The sequence below is a fragment of the Callorhinus ursinus genome, unplaced genomic scaffold, assembly GCF_003265705.2.
Source record: "Callorhinus ursinus isolate GAN/ISIS: 27379988/994484 unplaced genomic scaffold, GSC_fseal_2.0 scaffold13, whole genome shotgun sequence".
NCBI classification, from domain to species: domain Eukaryota; kingdom Metazoa; phylum Chordata; class Mammalia; order Carnivora; family Otariidae; genus Callorhinus; species Callorhinus ursinus.
The window spans coordinates 12,264,666-12,279,151 of NW_027397075.1; the positions used below are offsets into that span (position 1 = coordinate 12,264,666).

General features: G+C 50.3%; 1 protein-coding gene across 4 annotated transcripts in view; it reads right to left on the reverse strand.

Annotated features, from left to right (window-relative positions):
• Positions 1–14,486, reverse strand: part of CUNH16orf96 (chromosome unknown C16orf96 homolog) — a 37,945-nt gene that overhangs the window by 14,754 nt on the left and 8,705 nt on the right. For 3 of the 4 annotated variants that reach the window (XM_073899573.1, XM_073899574.1, XM_073899576.1), the window contains exons 2-9: positions 12,274–12,378; positions 10,653–10,733; positions 10,403–10,489; positions 8,954–10,295; positions 7,569–7,654; positions 7,127–7,237; positions 3,103–3,177; positions 2,265–2,429 (exon numbers count right to left, since the gene is read on the reverse strand). In XM_073899573.1, coding sequence (XP_073755674.1) covers positions 2,265–2,429; positions 3,103–3,177; positions 7,127–7,237; positions 7,569–7,654; positions 8,954–10,295; positions 10,403–10,489; positions 10,653–10,733; positions 12,274–12,378 — 2,052 coding nt within the window. The remainder of the gene's footprint in view (positions 1–2,264; positions 2,430–3,102; positions 3,178–7,126; positions 7,238–7,568; positions 7,655–8,953; positions 10,296–10,402; positions 10,490–10,652; positions 10,734–12,273; positions 12,379–14,486) is intronic. The other variant, XM_073899575.1, reaches the window with a different exon arrangement.

A 14,486-nucleotide genomic window follows, 5' to 3' on the forward strand; every position in this document is an offset into this window, starting at 1 on the left:
CCTATTTTGAAAACTTTTAAATCTACAGAAAAGTTGCAAGAATAATCCAAAGGACACTTGGACATCCATTTAATCAACTTTTAACATTTTACCACATTTTCTTTATCTATACGTGTGTGTATCTGTTCATTTTCTGAATCATTTCAGAGTGAATTGCAGACATGATATATCACCCCTACCTATAAAAAGTTAAACAGAGGATTACCATATGACCCAGCAATTCCACTCCTGGCTATCTACCCAAAAGAACTAACAACAGGCATTCAAACAAAAATGTGTACATGTATGTTCACAGCACCATTATTCATAATAGTCAAAGGTGGAAACAGCCCAAGTGCCCATCAACAGATGAATGAATAAACAGAATGTGGTCTATCTTGTCGATGGAATTAGTATTCAGCTATAAAAAAGAATGGAGATCTGATCCATAAATGAACCTTGAAAACATGATGCTAAGTGCCAGAAGCCAATCACAAAAGGTCACAGTTATGTATGATTCCATTTATATGAAATGTCCAGAATAGGCAAACCCACAGAGAAAAAAAGAAGCCCAGTGGTTGCCAGGGGCTGGTGGGGGTGCTGCCTATATGAGTATGGGCTTCCTTTGGGGGAGATGATAGTGTCTTACCACCAGACAGAGGTAGCGCTTACAGAAAACTGTAAATGTACAAAATGCCACCGATTTAGTCATTTTAAAATGGTTAAAGGTTAACCAGCTGGGTGTGGAGCCTGCTTGAGATTCTCTCTCCCTCCCCTACCTCCCCGTGTGTTCTCTTTCTCTAAAACAGAAAGACCGTGATACCTCACTCATAAATACCATAGTACTCATGAGGACATTTTCTTTTTCTTTTTCTTTTTTTGTTTTTTAGCTTTATTTATTTATTTTTGAGATGGGGTGGGGCAGATGGAGAGAGAGAATCTCAAGCTGACCCTGTGCTGAGCATGGAGCCCGACGCGGGGCTCGATCTCATGACCCTGAGATCACGACCTGAGCTGAAACCAAGGGTCAGAGCCTCCACCAACGGCACCCCCCCGGTGCCCCCCCACCGTGAGGACATTTTCTTACGTGACCGCAATGCCATCCATCAGGACACCGAACACACGAACAGGAATTCCTGACTTTGCACCAATTCCCAGCCCATGTGTCGAGCTGGCACAACTGAACCAGGACACAAGCCAGGTCTCCTCATGAGCTGCATTTGGTTGTTTTGTCTCTGGAGACACTTGTAATCTAGAACAGTCTCTGTCTCCTCTCTTTTCCCCACCCCATCATTGAATTATTGAAGAAAAGTAGGTCAGTTGTTCTGTAGATGAGTGGACTCACTCAGGCTGCAATTCCGCACTGATCTGTGTGACTTTTATGAGGAACGTGTCCCTGAGAGAAACACGTCCGTATCTGCTTTGCTTGTCATTACATCCACTGTAGGTGCCCACTGCGCAGTTGATGAACGAACAAATCCTCGTTTTGCGGAGGAGAAAGCTGAGGCTCAGGGAGGTCATACCACTTGGGGCCCATGGCCGCTCAGGGGAAGCTGGGACTTGCACCCAGGGCTGCCGGACTCTGAACCCAAACTGCAGGAGCTGCACAGCGCTGTAATTGTTGGTTTGACTGTTGCTGTCTCTCTACTAGACAGTCCCAATCAAGGCAGGGGCTGGGACTCATTATCAACATTTCTCCAGAGTCTGGCTTATCACAGGTGGTCAGTAAATGACAGAAGAAGAAATAAATGATCAGCAGATTCCCCCCCGCCCGCCACCCTGCCATGCCCCTTTGCTGGGCCAGGCAGGAGAATTATGGTAGTCAGCCTCCAAGGTGCCCCCAGCCCACACCTCTCGGTCCTCACACCCTCTCACATGGAGTAGGGCTGGCCTATGGAACCACAGGATGCTACAGAAATGATGCGGTGTGGCTGTCCTAGAAGACAATACACAGCTTCCATTGGGCTCTCCTGGGTCACTCATTCTGGGGAAGTAGGCTACCATGTTGTGATGCCACTCAGGCAGACTTGAGGAGAAGTCTGAGTGGCAAGGAAGTGCTGTGTCTTGCTGACAACCACGGGAGACTGCCATCTTGGAAATGGCACTTCAGTGGGCTGAAGCCCCGATGGCCTCTTGACTGCAGCCTCATGGGAGAATCTGAGTCCCTCAGCTAAGCTGCTCCCCAATTCCTGGCCCTCAGCAAATCTGAGCATTTGTCGTTTCAAGGTGTCACATTTCAGGACTACTTGTTATGCAGCAGGTGACAGCTGCTATGGGGTACTCACCTTGGTGCTCAGGTCCTTGCTCAGCTGCTCCAGAGCTTTCTTCCAGTCATCCTCGTGGGTCACGACCCTGAAGAGCATGCCCTGAATCATCTCGTTCAGCTCTGTCACTACTGTCTCCAGGTCGGCCCGGCTCGCCTTGCTTGCCAGGGTGCTCCTGTCGGCTTTCTAGAGACACAGGGGACTCAGGGAGCCAGGGATGCTGGGGTGGGAGCAGGAAGAAGTTGGGGGATCCAACCACTCTGGTCTGTGTTTTTTAGTCTGGGACCCTGAATGCCCGGCCTTGGTTTAAATTCAACCTTGGGGTCTAACTGGCTCAAACACGACTGTCAGGTCTAAGCCAAGGTCTTCCTGTGGATGGAGAAACTGGTGCATGGTTTTTAAGTTCACATAATAAATTGTCATTAATCCTGAGTCACTGAAAATAGGAGTTGACAGGACAACTTTGGGGAAGCTTCCCTAGCCCTTCTATATGAGAAAGATGGAAGGAAATTGTGGGATGTTCTCTGCCTGGTTTTTGTCTTGGCTGGATGACTCCATTCCCCTGGGTGGGAGAGTTGGGCTCAGGATGCACAGGCAGGAGGAGAGAGGAAACTGCTCACTCATCTCTTTCTTTCTTTCCTTTTTTTTTTTTTTTTAAGATTTTCTTTCAGAGAGAGAGAGAGACTGTGCATGAGCACAAGCATGAGCTCAAACATGAGGGGGGAAGGGGCAGAGGGAGAAGCAGACTCCCTACTGAGCAGGGAGCCCGATGCGGGACTCGATCCCAGGACCCTGGGATCATGACCTGAGCTGAAGGCAGACGCTTAACTGACTGAGCCACCCAGGCGCCCCCACTCACCTCTTTCAACTCCTGCTCCATCACACTTTTGTCCACCTTGTGCATTTCAAGGTTTTTAATTTGAGCATGGACAATCTAAGAACAGAAGAAAATGGCATGTTCCCCGTCCCTGGAGACCTTGGAAATAACATCTTCCTCCCATGTTGACACTTGCCACACTGCTAGGAAGGGACAAGGGGGCCAGGTGGCTAGCAGGTAGGGTGGGCACATCCAAAGGTGTGCATTCCAGATGCCAGATCAGAAGGGAAGGAACGTGAGCCTTGGGACAAGATGTCCCCTCAGAGGTGGCATCATAGGAACTTGGCGGCATGGGGGGAGGGGGGCAGACTTGAGGAAGGAAAACATAAACCAATGCTAACACTTTGGTTCCCTGGAAGTTTGAGGCAAGTTCAGCTCTTATCTGTAATGGGGTCCCAGTGAGAACTGGAGTCTATTTATCCACCAAGCACTTGGTGGATAAATAGGCACATGCTGTGCCCCAGTGTCAGGAGGAAACTCTCATATCCCACCCCCTCACTCCATGAAGAACCAGCTCTGCTCGTTAACTCTGCCCGCTCTCCATTTTCTGGACCCTGCCTGTGGCAGCAGCAGCTAACCTGCTTGGGAAGAGCCTCAGAGCCTCACCACTTCCTGAGCCATGTCCCCAGAGCCTTGTCCCCAGCCATGTTTCCTCCAAAGCTGGAAACAGGCTTCTGTTTCTTCCTTCATGTCTGGTTTCCCTCTCACCCTTAGGAACAGAGCCCCTAAACTTTGAGCTGGCACCTGGCAGCCCAGAATCATGAATTCATTTCACACCTTCCTTTATAGCTCAGTATGACCACTGGGGTGTAAATGGAAGTGGGGCAGGAAGTAGGTAGGAAAAATAAGAAATATTTAATGAAGTATGTCCTCTCTGCTGCTGGCTTGAATGCAGAGTTAATGACTGGAGTGCCAGTAGCCATCTTGTTCCTTGAGGTGAGCTTGGGAATGGAAGTCATACACCATGGAGTTCTATACCAGCTCTGGACCAACCACCTCTGAGTTTCTTGAATGTGAATGGGAAATACACTTACACCTGGTTTAAGTCAGTTATTTGTGGGTGGGGGGGGCGGAGATTATGTTATCTGAAGTTGAACCTAATTCTAATAAGTGCCAAGTTCCATCACATCCACCTTGCCTGAAGATGGGTCCCCAAGGTCTAGAATGGGAAGTGGAGGTATGGAGGGAAGGCCCTGTTTGGGCCTCAAGTCAGGTTGCTTCCTCCAACCCCACATAAGCAGAGAGCCCTGACCTTTTGGAGTCATCAGGCCCAATATTAATACTTACATCTCCACTTGGCTCTTTCTAGTTAAAATCTAGAAATAAAGAGGAGTGATTGGGCTTAGATCTTCTAACTTCTGTTAGGGTCACCTGTGTACTGGGTTGATTAACATCTTCCCCAAAATCCATGCCTTCCCAGAACCTGTGAATGTGGCCTTATTTGGAAATAGGGTCTTTGCAGATATATTAGTTAAGATGAGGTCATACTGGAATCCATCGACTGATGTCCTTATAAGGAGATGAAGACAGACACGCAGAGGGAATAGGGAAACAAGAGATTGGACGGATGTGGCCACAAGCCAAGGAATGCCTGGAGCCACCAGAAATTGGAAGAGGCAAGAATCCTCCCCCAGAGCCTTCTGTCAGAGCAAGGTCCTGCCAACACTTGGATTTTGGGCTTTTAGCCTCCAGAACTGTGACGGAACAGGTGCCTAGTGTTTTAATAAAGAATGCAGTTTGCGATCATTTCTTACAGTAGCCCCAGGAAACAAATACACCCAGTCAGTGGGAGAACTGGGATTCAAACCTAGGCCTATCTAACCCACAGCCAGGGCTCTGAACCCCAACACCAGGCCGCCTCCCGGCCGGGTGAGCCTCACTGACTTCTTTGCCTGGATCGGTTTTCTGCTCTTTCACGGGGCACTAATCCCTTAACTCTCCCACAGCCTAGAGAGACAAGAAGTGGCATCTTCTGGCTAATTCTGGCAGAGTCAGCACTCCGTACCCACTGGCCGCCTTATCCATGTCCTCCCACACCAAGCCCAAACTCTGAATATCACCGTTTGTTTCAAGAATGGTTTTGGAATGCAGCCTCTGGCTTATGGAAGACACTTGTCCCCTTGCAAAACGCAAATCACGTTTTCCGTAAGGTCCGTAAGAAAGAGTTTGGCCCCCACTTATGTTCTGGCTGGGGTCTCGGTGGGAAACTCTGAGAGAAGCACGCCAAGGGGACAGAAACATTTCCGTCTTGACTGGATGGTGGGGGCATGGCTACACAAACAGGCGGACGTGGACTGAGCTCTTAGACTTAAGACTCGGGCATTTTACTGTGTATAAATTACACTCCAGTTAAAAATAAACAAATACACCACTGACCCCTCCCCCCGAAGGGCCTGGAGGGTGTCTGTCTTGCTGACTGCAGCATCCCCAGCCACTAGCAGGGTGCCTGGTGCAAAGTGGACGCTGGTAGTACAGGCTGAATCACTCAGTGAATAAATAAGAGGATTTCTTGTGCCACCTGCTGTGTTCCTGATGTTTCTCGCAGACATCCAGGGAGAGCTTCACATCTCCAGATGTTGCAAAAGAACCACAGCGGATGGGTCTGCCCTCCCTCATTTCCCCAGGAAGGGCTCCACAGGGCTGCTGATTTCTTATCGCCTGTATTCATTTAGGAAATATTTAACGAAGCATGGGTTGTATACGGAACCCTGCTCCAGGTCCTTCCAGGGCTAACTTTTATAAGCAACGGATTCCTGTTGGCACAGGGGCAGGGAGCACAAAGGCTGACTTGTTCTGTTTGGCACTGTTTGGACAGGCCTTGTCCTCTGCAGTTTCCCTCAACAAGCAACAGCTACTCGGAGGCAGACAGTGAGCAACTCCTTCCCCCGGCACAGGGTGGACCAGAGCACTGGGCACACATCACGCGTGCCCGGGCACTGGCTCCAGTCTTGGTCGGGGAAGGCACCCTGCAGGGCACGGCAGCCCAGCCTCCCTGTAGGGCAGTTGACAGGGAGGGCCGGGAGCTGGCCAGAAACAAGGGAGTTCCCAATCTCGGCACTCACAAAAGTCTGCGCCGGCAAGCCTGCGGCCCCTCTGGCCACACACAGCACCCTCACCCTAGCTCAGGCTACGACTGGTTCCCCTTTCAGGAGTTCTTTGCATGCCAAAGGCACCCTGCGTGTGTCATAGCCTGATTCCTCTGTGTCATGGTCTCAGGAGGGGGAGATAAGCCTTCGCCTTGTGCCTCCTACATCCCCATGCATCCCACCAGTAGCCTCCTGACTTGGAATCGGAAGCCCCCATGGAAACCATCTCCGGTGGTTTTGTGTGGGGTTTTGTCTCTTATACTCTGAGGGAAGGTTATCTCCTCCTGCTAGGAATGACTCTGAGTGCTCCTCCAAAGGTTGGGGACACCTCTGAGACAAGGCATGGACTGGACAGCTCCTGAGGACCATCAATCAGGTCAGGGTCATCAGGCCAGCTGAGTCAGACCCTCCAGGCCCACGGGAGGGGGTGTCAGGCCGAGTGAGCCTCAGCTAGGTGCTCTGTGTCTGTCTACACAATTGTGGGGTCAGCAAATCTGCGGTTCCAGAAAGACACCCCCCTGGCCCATGCCCCGACGCTGAGAATTCACCAACAATCTGGGTTAGGGGAAATGTTAGGAACCTAACAGTTGATGCAAGAAATCCTCTTATTCATTCACTGATTCCCTCAGCACATTTTGAGCATTTGCTGTGTGCCAGGCACCCTTCTGGGGGCGGCTGACCCAGCGATCTGTAACACAGACATTGCTCAGGCCCTCTTGTTTCTATGTTTGGAGGTGCAGGTGGGGGTGGTGGGATTTGTCTGTTGCCACCGAGGTGTAATTCACACAAAGTAAAATGCCTGTGCAGCATCCCTGGTTTCCCCACCATCGGTGTATCGGTGTATCCGTGAAACCTTCAGGGAGGGTCCGAATGTCCAAGCGAGGAGCACTCCCTGCAGCTGCCCACCCAAGCCCCCAGACCTTCAAGTCATCCAAGCGAATCTGCAACTTCTCCACTGCCCTGTCCAGCACGACGTGGTGGTTCTTTATCTTCTCTATCTGGTGACCCCAAACTCTCTCGAGTTCCTCCTCCTAAAGGGGGGAGACATGGACAAAAAGGCCTCTGCTTCTAAGGTCACCATGGCTGGGGAAGGGGCATGAAGAGTATACCAGGCCAACGCGTCTCCGGCCTGTCTCCAGCCTGCCACCTAGGTGACCCCCAAAGACCCTCGCCACAGAAACCACACAGGCACAACCCACTGGGACCCCTGCACCTGCCAGGTCTGCCTCCTCGGCCTCACTGACTCCCCCAGGCTGCCTTTCAGCTATGGGACAGACAAACGCTATCCTGGGTCAGGGACTCTGCCATCAGCCCACCTCAAGCCACCCGTCCCCTGAAGCTCTTTCTGCCTGGGGCACTCACCTTTATCCTGGATCTCTGGAGGGTCCCGATCTTTTCCTGCAGTACGTCCACTGTCGTCCCAAGCTTGGAAGAGGCTCCCATATTAGCTGCAAGCAAAGGAGGGGGTGGCTGTCTGGGGCAGGGATGGGGAAAGAGGCTTCATCTAGAGCTCCACCTGCTTCTGAAAGGAGTCGTTGGAAGTAGTACTGTCCAAAGCAAGAGAATGTGAGCCTGGGGGCCTCTGAGGTCATTTAAAATTTTCTAGTAGCCACATTCTTTTTTTTTTAAACTTTTTATTTATTTATTCATGAGAGACAGAGAGAGAGAGAGAGAGAGGCAGAGGGAGAAGCAGGCTCCCAAGGAGCAGGGAGCCTGATGCGGGACTCGATCCCAGGACCCTGGGATCATGATCTGAGCCGAAGGCAGATGCTCAACCATCTGAGCCACCCAGGTGCCCAGTAGCCATATTCTTTAAACAAATCAAAAAAGGAGGAGGCCCTGGGTGCCTCTGTCAGTTAAGCATCTGGCTCTTGATTATGGCTTAGGTCATGATCTCAGGGTCGTGAGATTGAGCCCCCTGTCAGGCTCCGTGCTCAGCAAGGAGTCTGCTGGAGATTCTCTCTCCCTCTCCCTCTGCCCCCACCCCCACTTGTGCTCTCTCTCTAAAATAAATAAATCTTTGAAAATAAAAAAAGGAACAGGTAAAAGTAATTTTGATATTTTCTTTAACCCAATATATTCAAAATAGTATCATTTCAATATGGGATAAAAAGAAGTGAGATATTTTATGTTCATGTTTTCATATTAAGTTTTTAATATCTGATGTGCGCTTCACACTTAGAGCACATTGGCACTGGACCTCGCCCCATGCCACAAGGTTGAAAACTACTCAACTAGACTATTCTGCCCTCCACTCCCCTCAGCGAGCATTTTGCCTGTCGAAGGCATAAAATCAGAGCATAAATCTACCGTTTTGGCTGCCACCCAGAAAGCTTCTGTGGTCTTTAAGGATACGTGTGTTTGCCCGGCAGTAGCTCCTAACCCCACACGGACCATGTCATCCGGGGTCTGTTCAGTGGGTCATTCTGGTGGGATCTAGACTTATCGAAACATTGTATGGTAGGGCTGTGTTGTATGGGCTGTGGAAAGGGAGTTTTCCAGAGTCATTGTGACATGCGATTTTCCTTCCTCAGGGCCAGCGTTAGACCCCAACCACCCCTCTCCCCTATGAGGAGACCTCACAGTACCTTCGTGATGAAGGAACAGACTAGTAAGAGGCAGATGCTGAAGCCAAAGGAATGAACGGCTAATGGTTAATACAGCTTTTGTTGGGGGAGCTCAATGAAGGAGATGAGGGACTTCTCGAAGGCTGCAGGGAGGGAGGGCCTGAACCAGGCCAGGCCTACCTAGGTAATTCAAGCGCTGTTGAAGGGTGGATGACAGCTGGGCAAACTCTTCTTTCAGGGAGTCGTGTCTAATGGGCATCTGGGCTATGCGGCCCATGGAGTACCTGACGGCCGTCTTCTTGTCTTCAGGGGTCACAGCCTTTTGGGCAGTCAGCATGACCTGGGACAGGGTCCTTTCGGGAGGGAGGCTGGTAGCAGGGTACAGGGGAGAGAGGTCCTCACCCAACACCTTCAAGTCCTCCACCTCTGTGTCCTCAGTGAAAGCCAAGGCCCCGCGGGAAGAGCCCGCACCCAAGCTGTCTGCGAAGGCCCCTAAGGGCCCGGATGCAGCCACAGACGTTGCTATGGTGGCCAACTTGGTGGCAGGGGCATCCCTGATAGCCTTGGCGACCACCTCGGCTCTCCGGGCCGCTGAGGTGGCAGCAGCTGCGTAGGAGGCTGCAGCACCGGCCACGATGGCCGCAGTGGTCTTCGGGCGCTGAAGGGCAGACTGGGGAGTCTTAGCAGGTGCCTCTTTGGGGACCCCAGCCCTGGGGGCCCCAGCCCCGGGTGCCCTGTCCTGAGGGGCTGGCACGTCCTGGGATACATAGTCTTCCTCAATTTCTGAGACAGTTGGGAGCAGGTGCACCTCTGCCTGGCCAGACTGTGACTGCAGCGGACGGGGCCACGCTGAGCCAAACTCCCTGGCTGGCGGTGGGGCCCTGAAGTCCTGGGACTGTGCAGGCTCCAAGAAGCCTGAGCCCCAGAAGGGCCACGTGCTAGCCCTGGACAAGCCTCTGGGGGAAGGCCAGCGTTCTCGCGGCGAAGGCTGAAGCCCTGGGGCAGGTGCATGCCTGGGGGCAGTCCCAGGTCCGAGAGCAGGCCAAAGTCCAGGGCCAGCCCCAGGTCCAAGGGCAGGTGAAGGGCCAGGGCCAGGCCCAGGTCCGAGGGCAGGCCAAGGGCCAGGGCCAGGCCCAGGTATGAATGGAGGCCAAGGTGGTAGTGTGAACCCTGGTGTCAGACCGGGCCCCAGCACAGGCCCCGGAGCAGGCATGGCCTTGGGCTGTGGCCCTGGCGTGGGCACAGACCCGGGCTCAAGTCCCGGAGGCTGCCCTGGGCCCTGGGCCCCAGTGAGTAGAACAGCTTGGTTATATTCCTCCTCCTGTAGCTGCCTGGGGGTCTTGTTATGCCAGATAGTCTCCAGTAACCTGGGGCTCTGGATGGCCTCTGAGACCTGGACATGCCCAACAGCTTCATGGTACTCAGTGGTCTGAGGAGGACCAGTATCTTGGAGCTGCTCCACCAACTGCCACAGGTCTGAATCCTCAATCTGTGTTGGACCAGATCCTCTTGCAGAAGTTCCCTGCAGAAAAGGGGCAAGGCTGCCCAGGGCTGCTCCAGGCCAGCTCAGCAGTCACCCTGCCTTCCCCGACCCTCCGCTGCTGCCCCTCCTTTTCCTCCTTCACTCACGGGGTTGAACATGGCCTCGTGGAGGCTGCTCCAGAGCACCACGTCCTCAGCTTTGGGGATGGTGAGGATTTTGCTCTGGAGAGTAACCTGGGGGGCAGGAGAGGAGGTTGAGAATGAGGGGTGATGCCCTCAGGTGGCTCCTTTGTCCACACTTGCCTTTCTAGATTGTGTTCTCTTCCTTACTCTTTCCTGCCCACAGCACCCCAGGCCTGGAGGTCAGGGGACTGGGAAGGGAAGCGGAGGCTCTTACCACTTCCCGCTGCAGTGCATTCATCCTCCTGCTCTGTCCTTTCAGATCTTCGAACAAAGTATCCATTCTTTCTGGCTGCATCTGTCAAATAAGCCGAGTCCATGGGCCAGGGGTGCAGGTTCTGGTCCTGGCCCTGCTTGCCCCACAGCTCAAAGACAAGGACTCAGCTCTAGGTGACTGAGTTGGAGAAGGAAGAACAGATTCCAAAGCAAGTGTCTCCTAGTGAGTGGGAAAGGGGTGGAAGAGGGTCTCCTGGGAAAATAAGTTTGGAAAATGCTGGGCTTAAAAAGTATTCATTGGGGGCGCCTGGGTGGCTCAGTTGGTTAAGCGACTGCCTTCAGCTCAGGTCATGGTCCTGGAGTCCCGGGATCAAGTTCCACATTGGGCTCCCTGTTTAGCGGGGAGTCTGCTTCTCCCTCTGACCCTCCCCCCTCTCATTCTCTCTCTCTCTGTCATTCTCTCTCTCTCAAAAATAAATAAAATAAAATAAAAAAGTATTCAATGGGCTTCTACAGTGCAGGACTTCTCAGAGCCTCTAGTGGGCAAAAAAAAGTACATTAAGGGGGCACCTGGGTGGCTCAGTTGTTAAGTGTCTGCCTTCAGCTCAGGTCATGATCCCAGGGTCCTGGGATTGAGCCCCACATCGGGCTTTCTTCTTTCCCACTCCCCCTGCTTGTGTTCCCTCTCTGTCATAAATAAATAAAATCTTTAAAAAAAAAGTACATTAAGAATCTCCAAGAGGTAGGCTGAGGAGGCACTGTTTTCTCCAACAGATTTGTTGAAGGAATCTTTTCAGTGTTTTGGTTTTTTTTTTTTCTTTGTAGGGTTTTGTGATGCCCTTTCTTCTCAGATGGGAGCTACACAGACCAAGTTCTCACAGTTGCCATGACAATCAAATGTGTACACTGACCTGTGAATTGGGGATAATACACTAAACCATGCTATTTGGGGGCAAGTTGTAAAACCTCAGCACAATACCAGCCTGCCAGTGTGGAGGCCTGGCCTCTGAGCCCAGCTCTGACTCACCAGCTGTGACGTCAGGCTTCAGAGATTCTGTGTCCTTACACATCATGGTAAGGATTGAATATGTACCTGGGTTGATATCCTTGTGACTCTCAAGGGCGAGAGCCTGTATGTCTGTGCTGTTTGTTCCATATTTCAGTGTGGACAGAGCTTTACAGAATAGGAAAAGCTGTTCTCTTTCTGCTAAGTTGTTGGTATGCAAGCCTGGAGTCTTAGGGAGTACCTGCCTAAGAATGAAGCCAACCCACAGAAAAACATCACTGACAGAGAGATGTTGATGCGGTTGAGCACCTAGATCTGGTTGTACCTGAAGGCAACTATGGACTTTTTAGTAAATGAGACATTAAATTCTCTTCTTTGCCTAAGCCACAATGAAGTAGGTTTCTGTTACCTACAAATGATGTCATAACCCAGAAGTGTGGGAGCCATGGAGAGTTTAGTGGGTTGGGCCAAGTGGCTGGGCAATGTCTAAGCCCTTCTCCTGCTCTCATAGCTGTGTTCTTTGACTAAGAACAGGCTCTCTAGATATGCCCTGTCACCCCAACCACCTGAGGTCCAAGCAGCATGGCCAGTATAGAGGATGCTGGAGAGGGTCTACCTTGTCAACTATGTCCTTCAGTCTGTCCACATCCTTTCTGAGAGTTTCAGTGGTGTTCCTGAGTGCATAAATATCAGTAAGCAAATCTTGCAGAGTCTTCATGGACTAAAGGGGAAGAAGAGGAGAAAATGTAAAGTTTGGTGTGGCTGGGGGAAAAGGTATATAAAATCCAGAAGCTCTCTGTTGTTGGCCATGATCCAAGAAGTCCTCTTGGCTCTATCAAGGCCTGGGCTGGAACATGCTCAGAGGCCAGCAAACGACACCAAAGTCAACAATGCTGAGATCTCAGGTGGCCTGGGTGGGAAGGAGACAACTCTACATTGTCTCATCAATGCATCAGTGCATGAGACATCATAAGAGTCTCATTATGAAACACGTCAGGACTTTCAGTCGGAGTCACTGGAACATCAGCAAAGGAGTTATGATCAGAGTTACATTTTTATTTATTTACTTATATATTTTGTAAAGATTTTATTTATTTATTTATTTATTAAAAAGATTTTATTTATTTATTTATTTATTTGAGAGAGCGAGAATGAGAGACGGAGAGAGAGCACATGAGAGGGGGGTGGGTCAGAGGGAGAAGCAGACTCCCCGCCGAGCAGGGAGCCCGATGCAGGACTCGATCCCAGGACTCCAGGACCATGACCTGAGCTGAAGGCAGTCGCTTAACCAACTGAGCCACCCAGGCGCCCCAAGATTTTATTTATTTATTAGAGAGAGAGAGCATGAGAGGAGCAAGGATCAGAGGGAGAGGGAGAAGCAGACTCCCTGCCAAGCAGAGACCCTGACATGGGGCTTGATCCTGGGACTCTGGGATCGTCACCTGAGCCAAAGGCAGATGTATAACTGACTGAGCCACCCAGGCACCCCCAGAGTTACATTTTTAAAGGGTTCCTCTGGCTGCATGTGTAGACTGGCCCTGGGAGGGGAAGGGTGGAGGCCAGAGGACCAGTGAGGAAACCTCCAGACAAGAGCTAATGAGCTGATGGCTCATAGCTCAGCTCCACCACTGACTGGGATCATAATTGCATCTTCATAGGTTTTAGATTCTGTAATCATAAAATGAGTATAAAAAATGTAATGATGAGGGACGCCTGGGTGGCTCAGTCAGTTAAGCACCTGCTTTCAGCTCGGGTCATGATCCCAGAGTGTTGGGATCGAATCCCACGCTGGGATCCTTGCTCAGCAGGAAGTCTGCTTCTCCCTCTGCCTGCTGCTCCCCCCTGCTTGTGCTCTCTCTCTCAAGTAAATAAATAAAATCTTTAAAAAATGTGATGATGAAAAAAAAATGTGATGATGTATATGAAGGGTCCAGTGCATAGTTAGGCATTCAACTAACAAAAACAACTAACGGCAAAATGGCAAAAGTCCTTCTTATCAGTAATTATATTACATGTAAATGGATTAAACTTTCAGTTAAAATGCAAACATTGGCAAAATGGATAAGAAAACATGATCCAACCTCATGCTGTCTACAAGAGAAACAATGTATAGTCAAAGATAGGTGAAAAACAGGTGAAAAACAAAAAGATAGTTTTTGCTTGCATTACATGCAAGCAGTAATCAAAAGGGAATTTGAGGGGTGCCTGGGTGGCTCAGTGGGTTAAGCGTCTGTCTCTGGCTTAGGTCATGATCTTGGGGTCCTGGGACGGGCCCCATGTGGGGCTCCCTGCTCAGTGAGGAGTCTGCTTCTCTCTCTCCCACTGCCCCTGCTTATGCTCTCTCTCAAATAAATAAAATCTTAAAAAAAAAAGTGAACTGGAATGGCTATACTACTAATATTGGATAAAATAGACTCTAAGACAAAAATTGTTGCTAGAGACACAGGGGAACATTTATAATGATAAGATGGTCAATCCCTTAGGAAGATATAATAATTATACTTGATCTTAGCCAAAAGGCCAAGAAGTGATGGAAGATATAATAATTATAAACATATATGCACCTAACAATGTAGCCCCAAAATATATGAAGCAAAAATGGACATAACTGAAAGAAGAAATAGGTAATTCAAAAGAATAGTTGGAGACTTCAATACCCCATTTTCCATAATGAACAAGACAACTAGATAGAATATCAGCAAGGAAATCGATTTGCACATTGTTTTTTTTTTTTTAAGATTTTATTTATTTATTTGAGAGAAAGAGAAAGCGAGAAAGAGAGAGCACGAGCAGGGGGAGGGGCAGAGGGAGAAGCAGAAGCAGACTCCC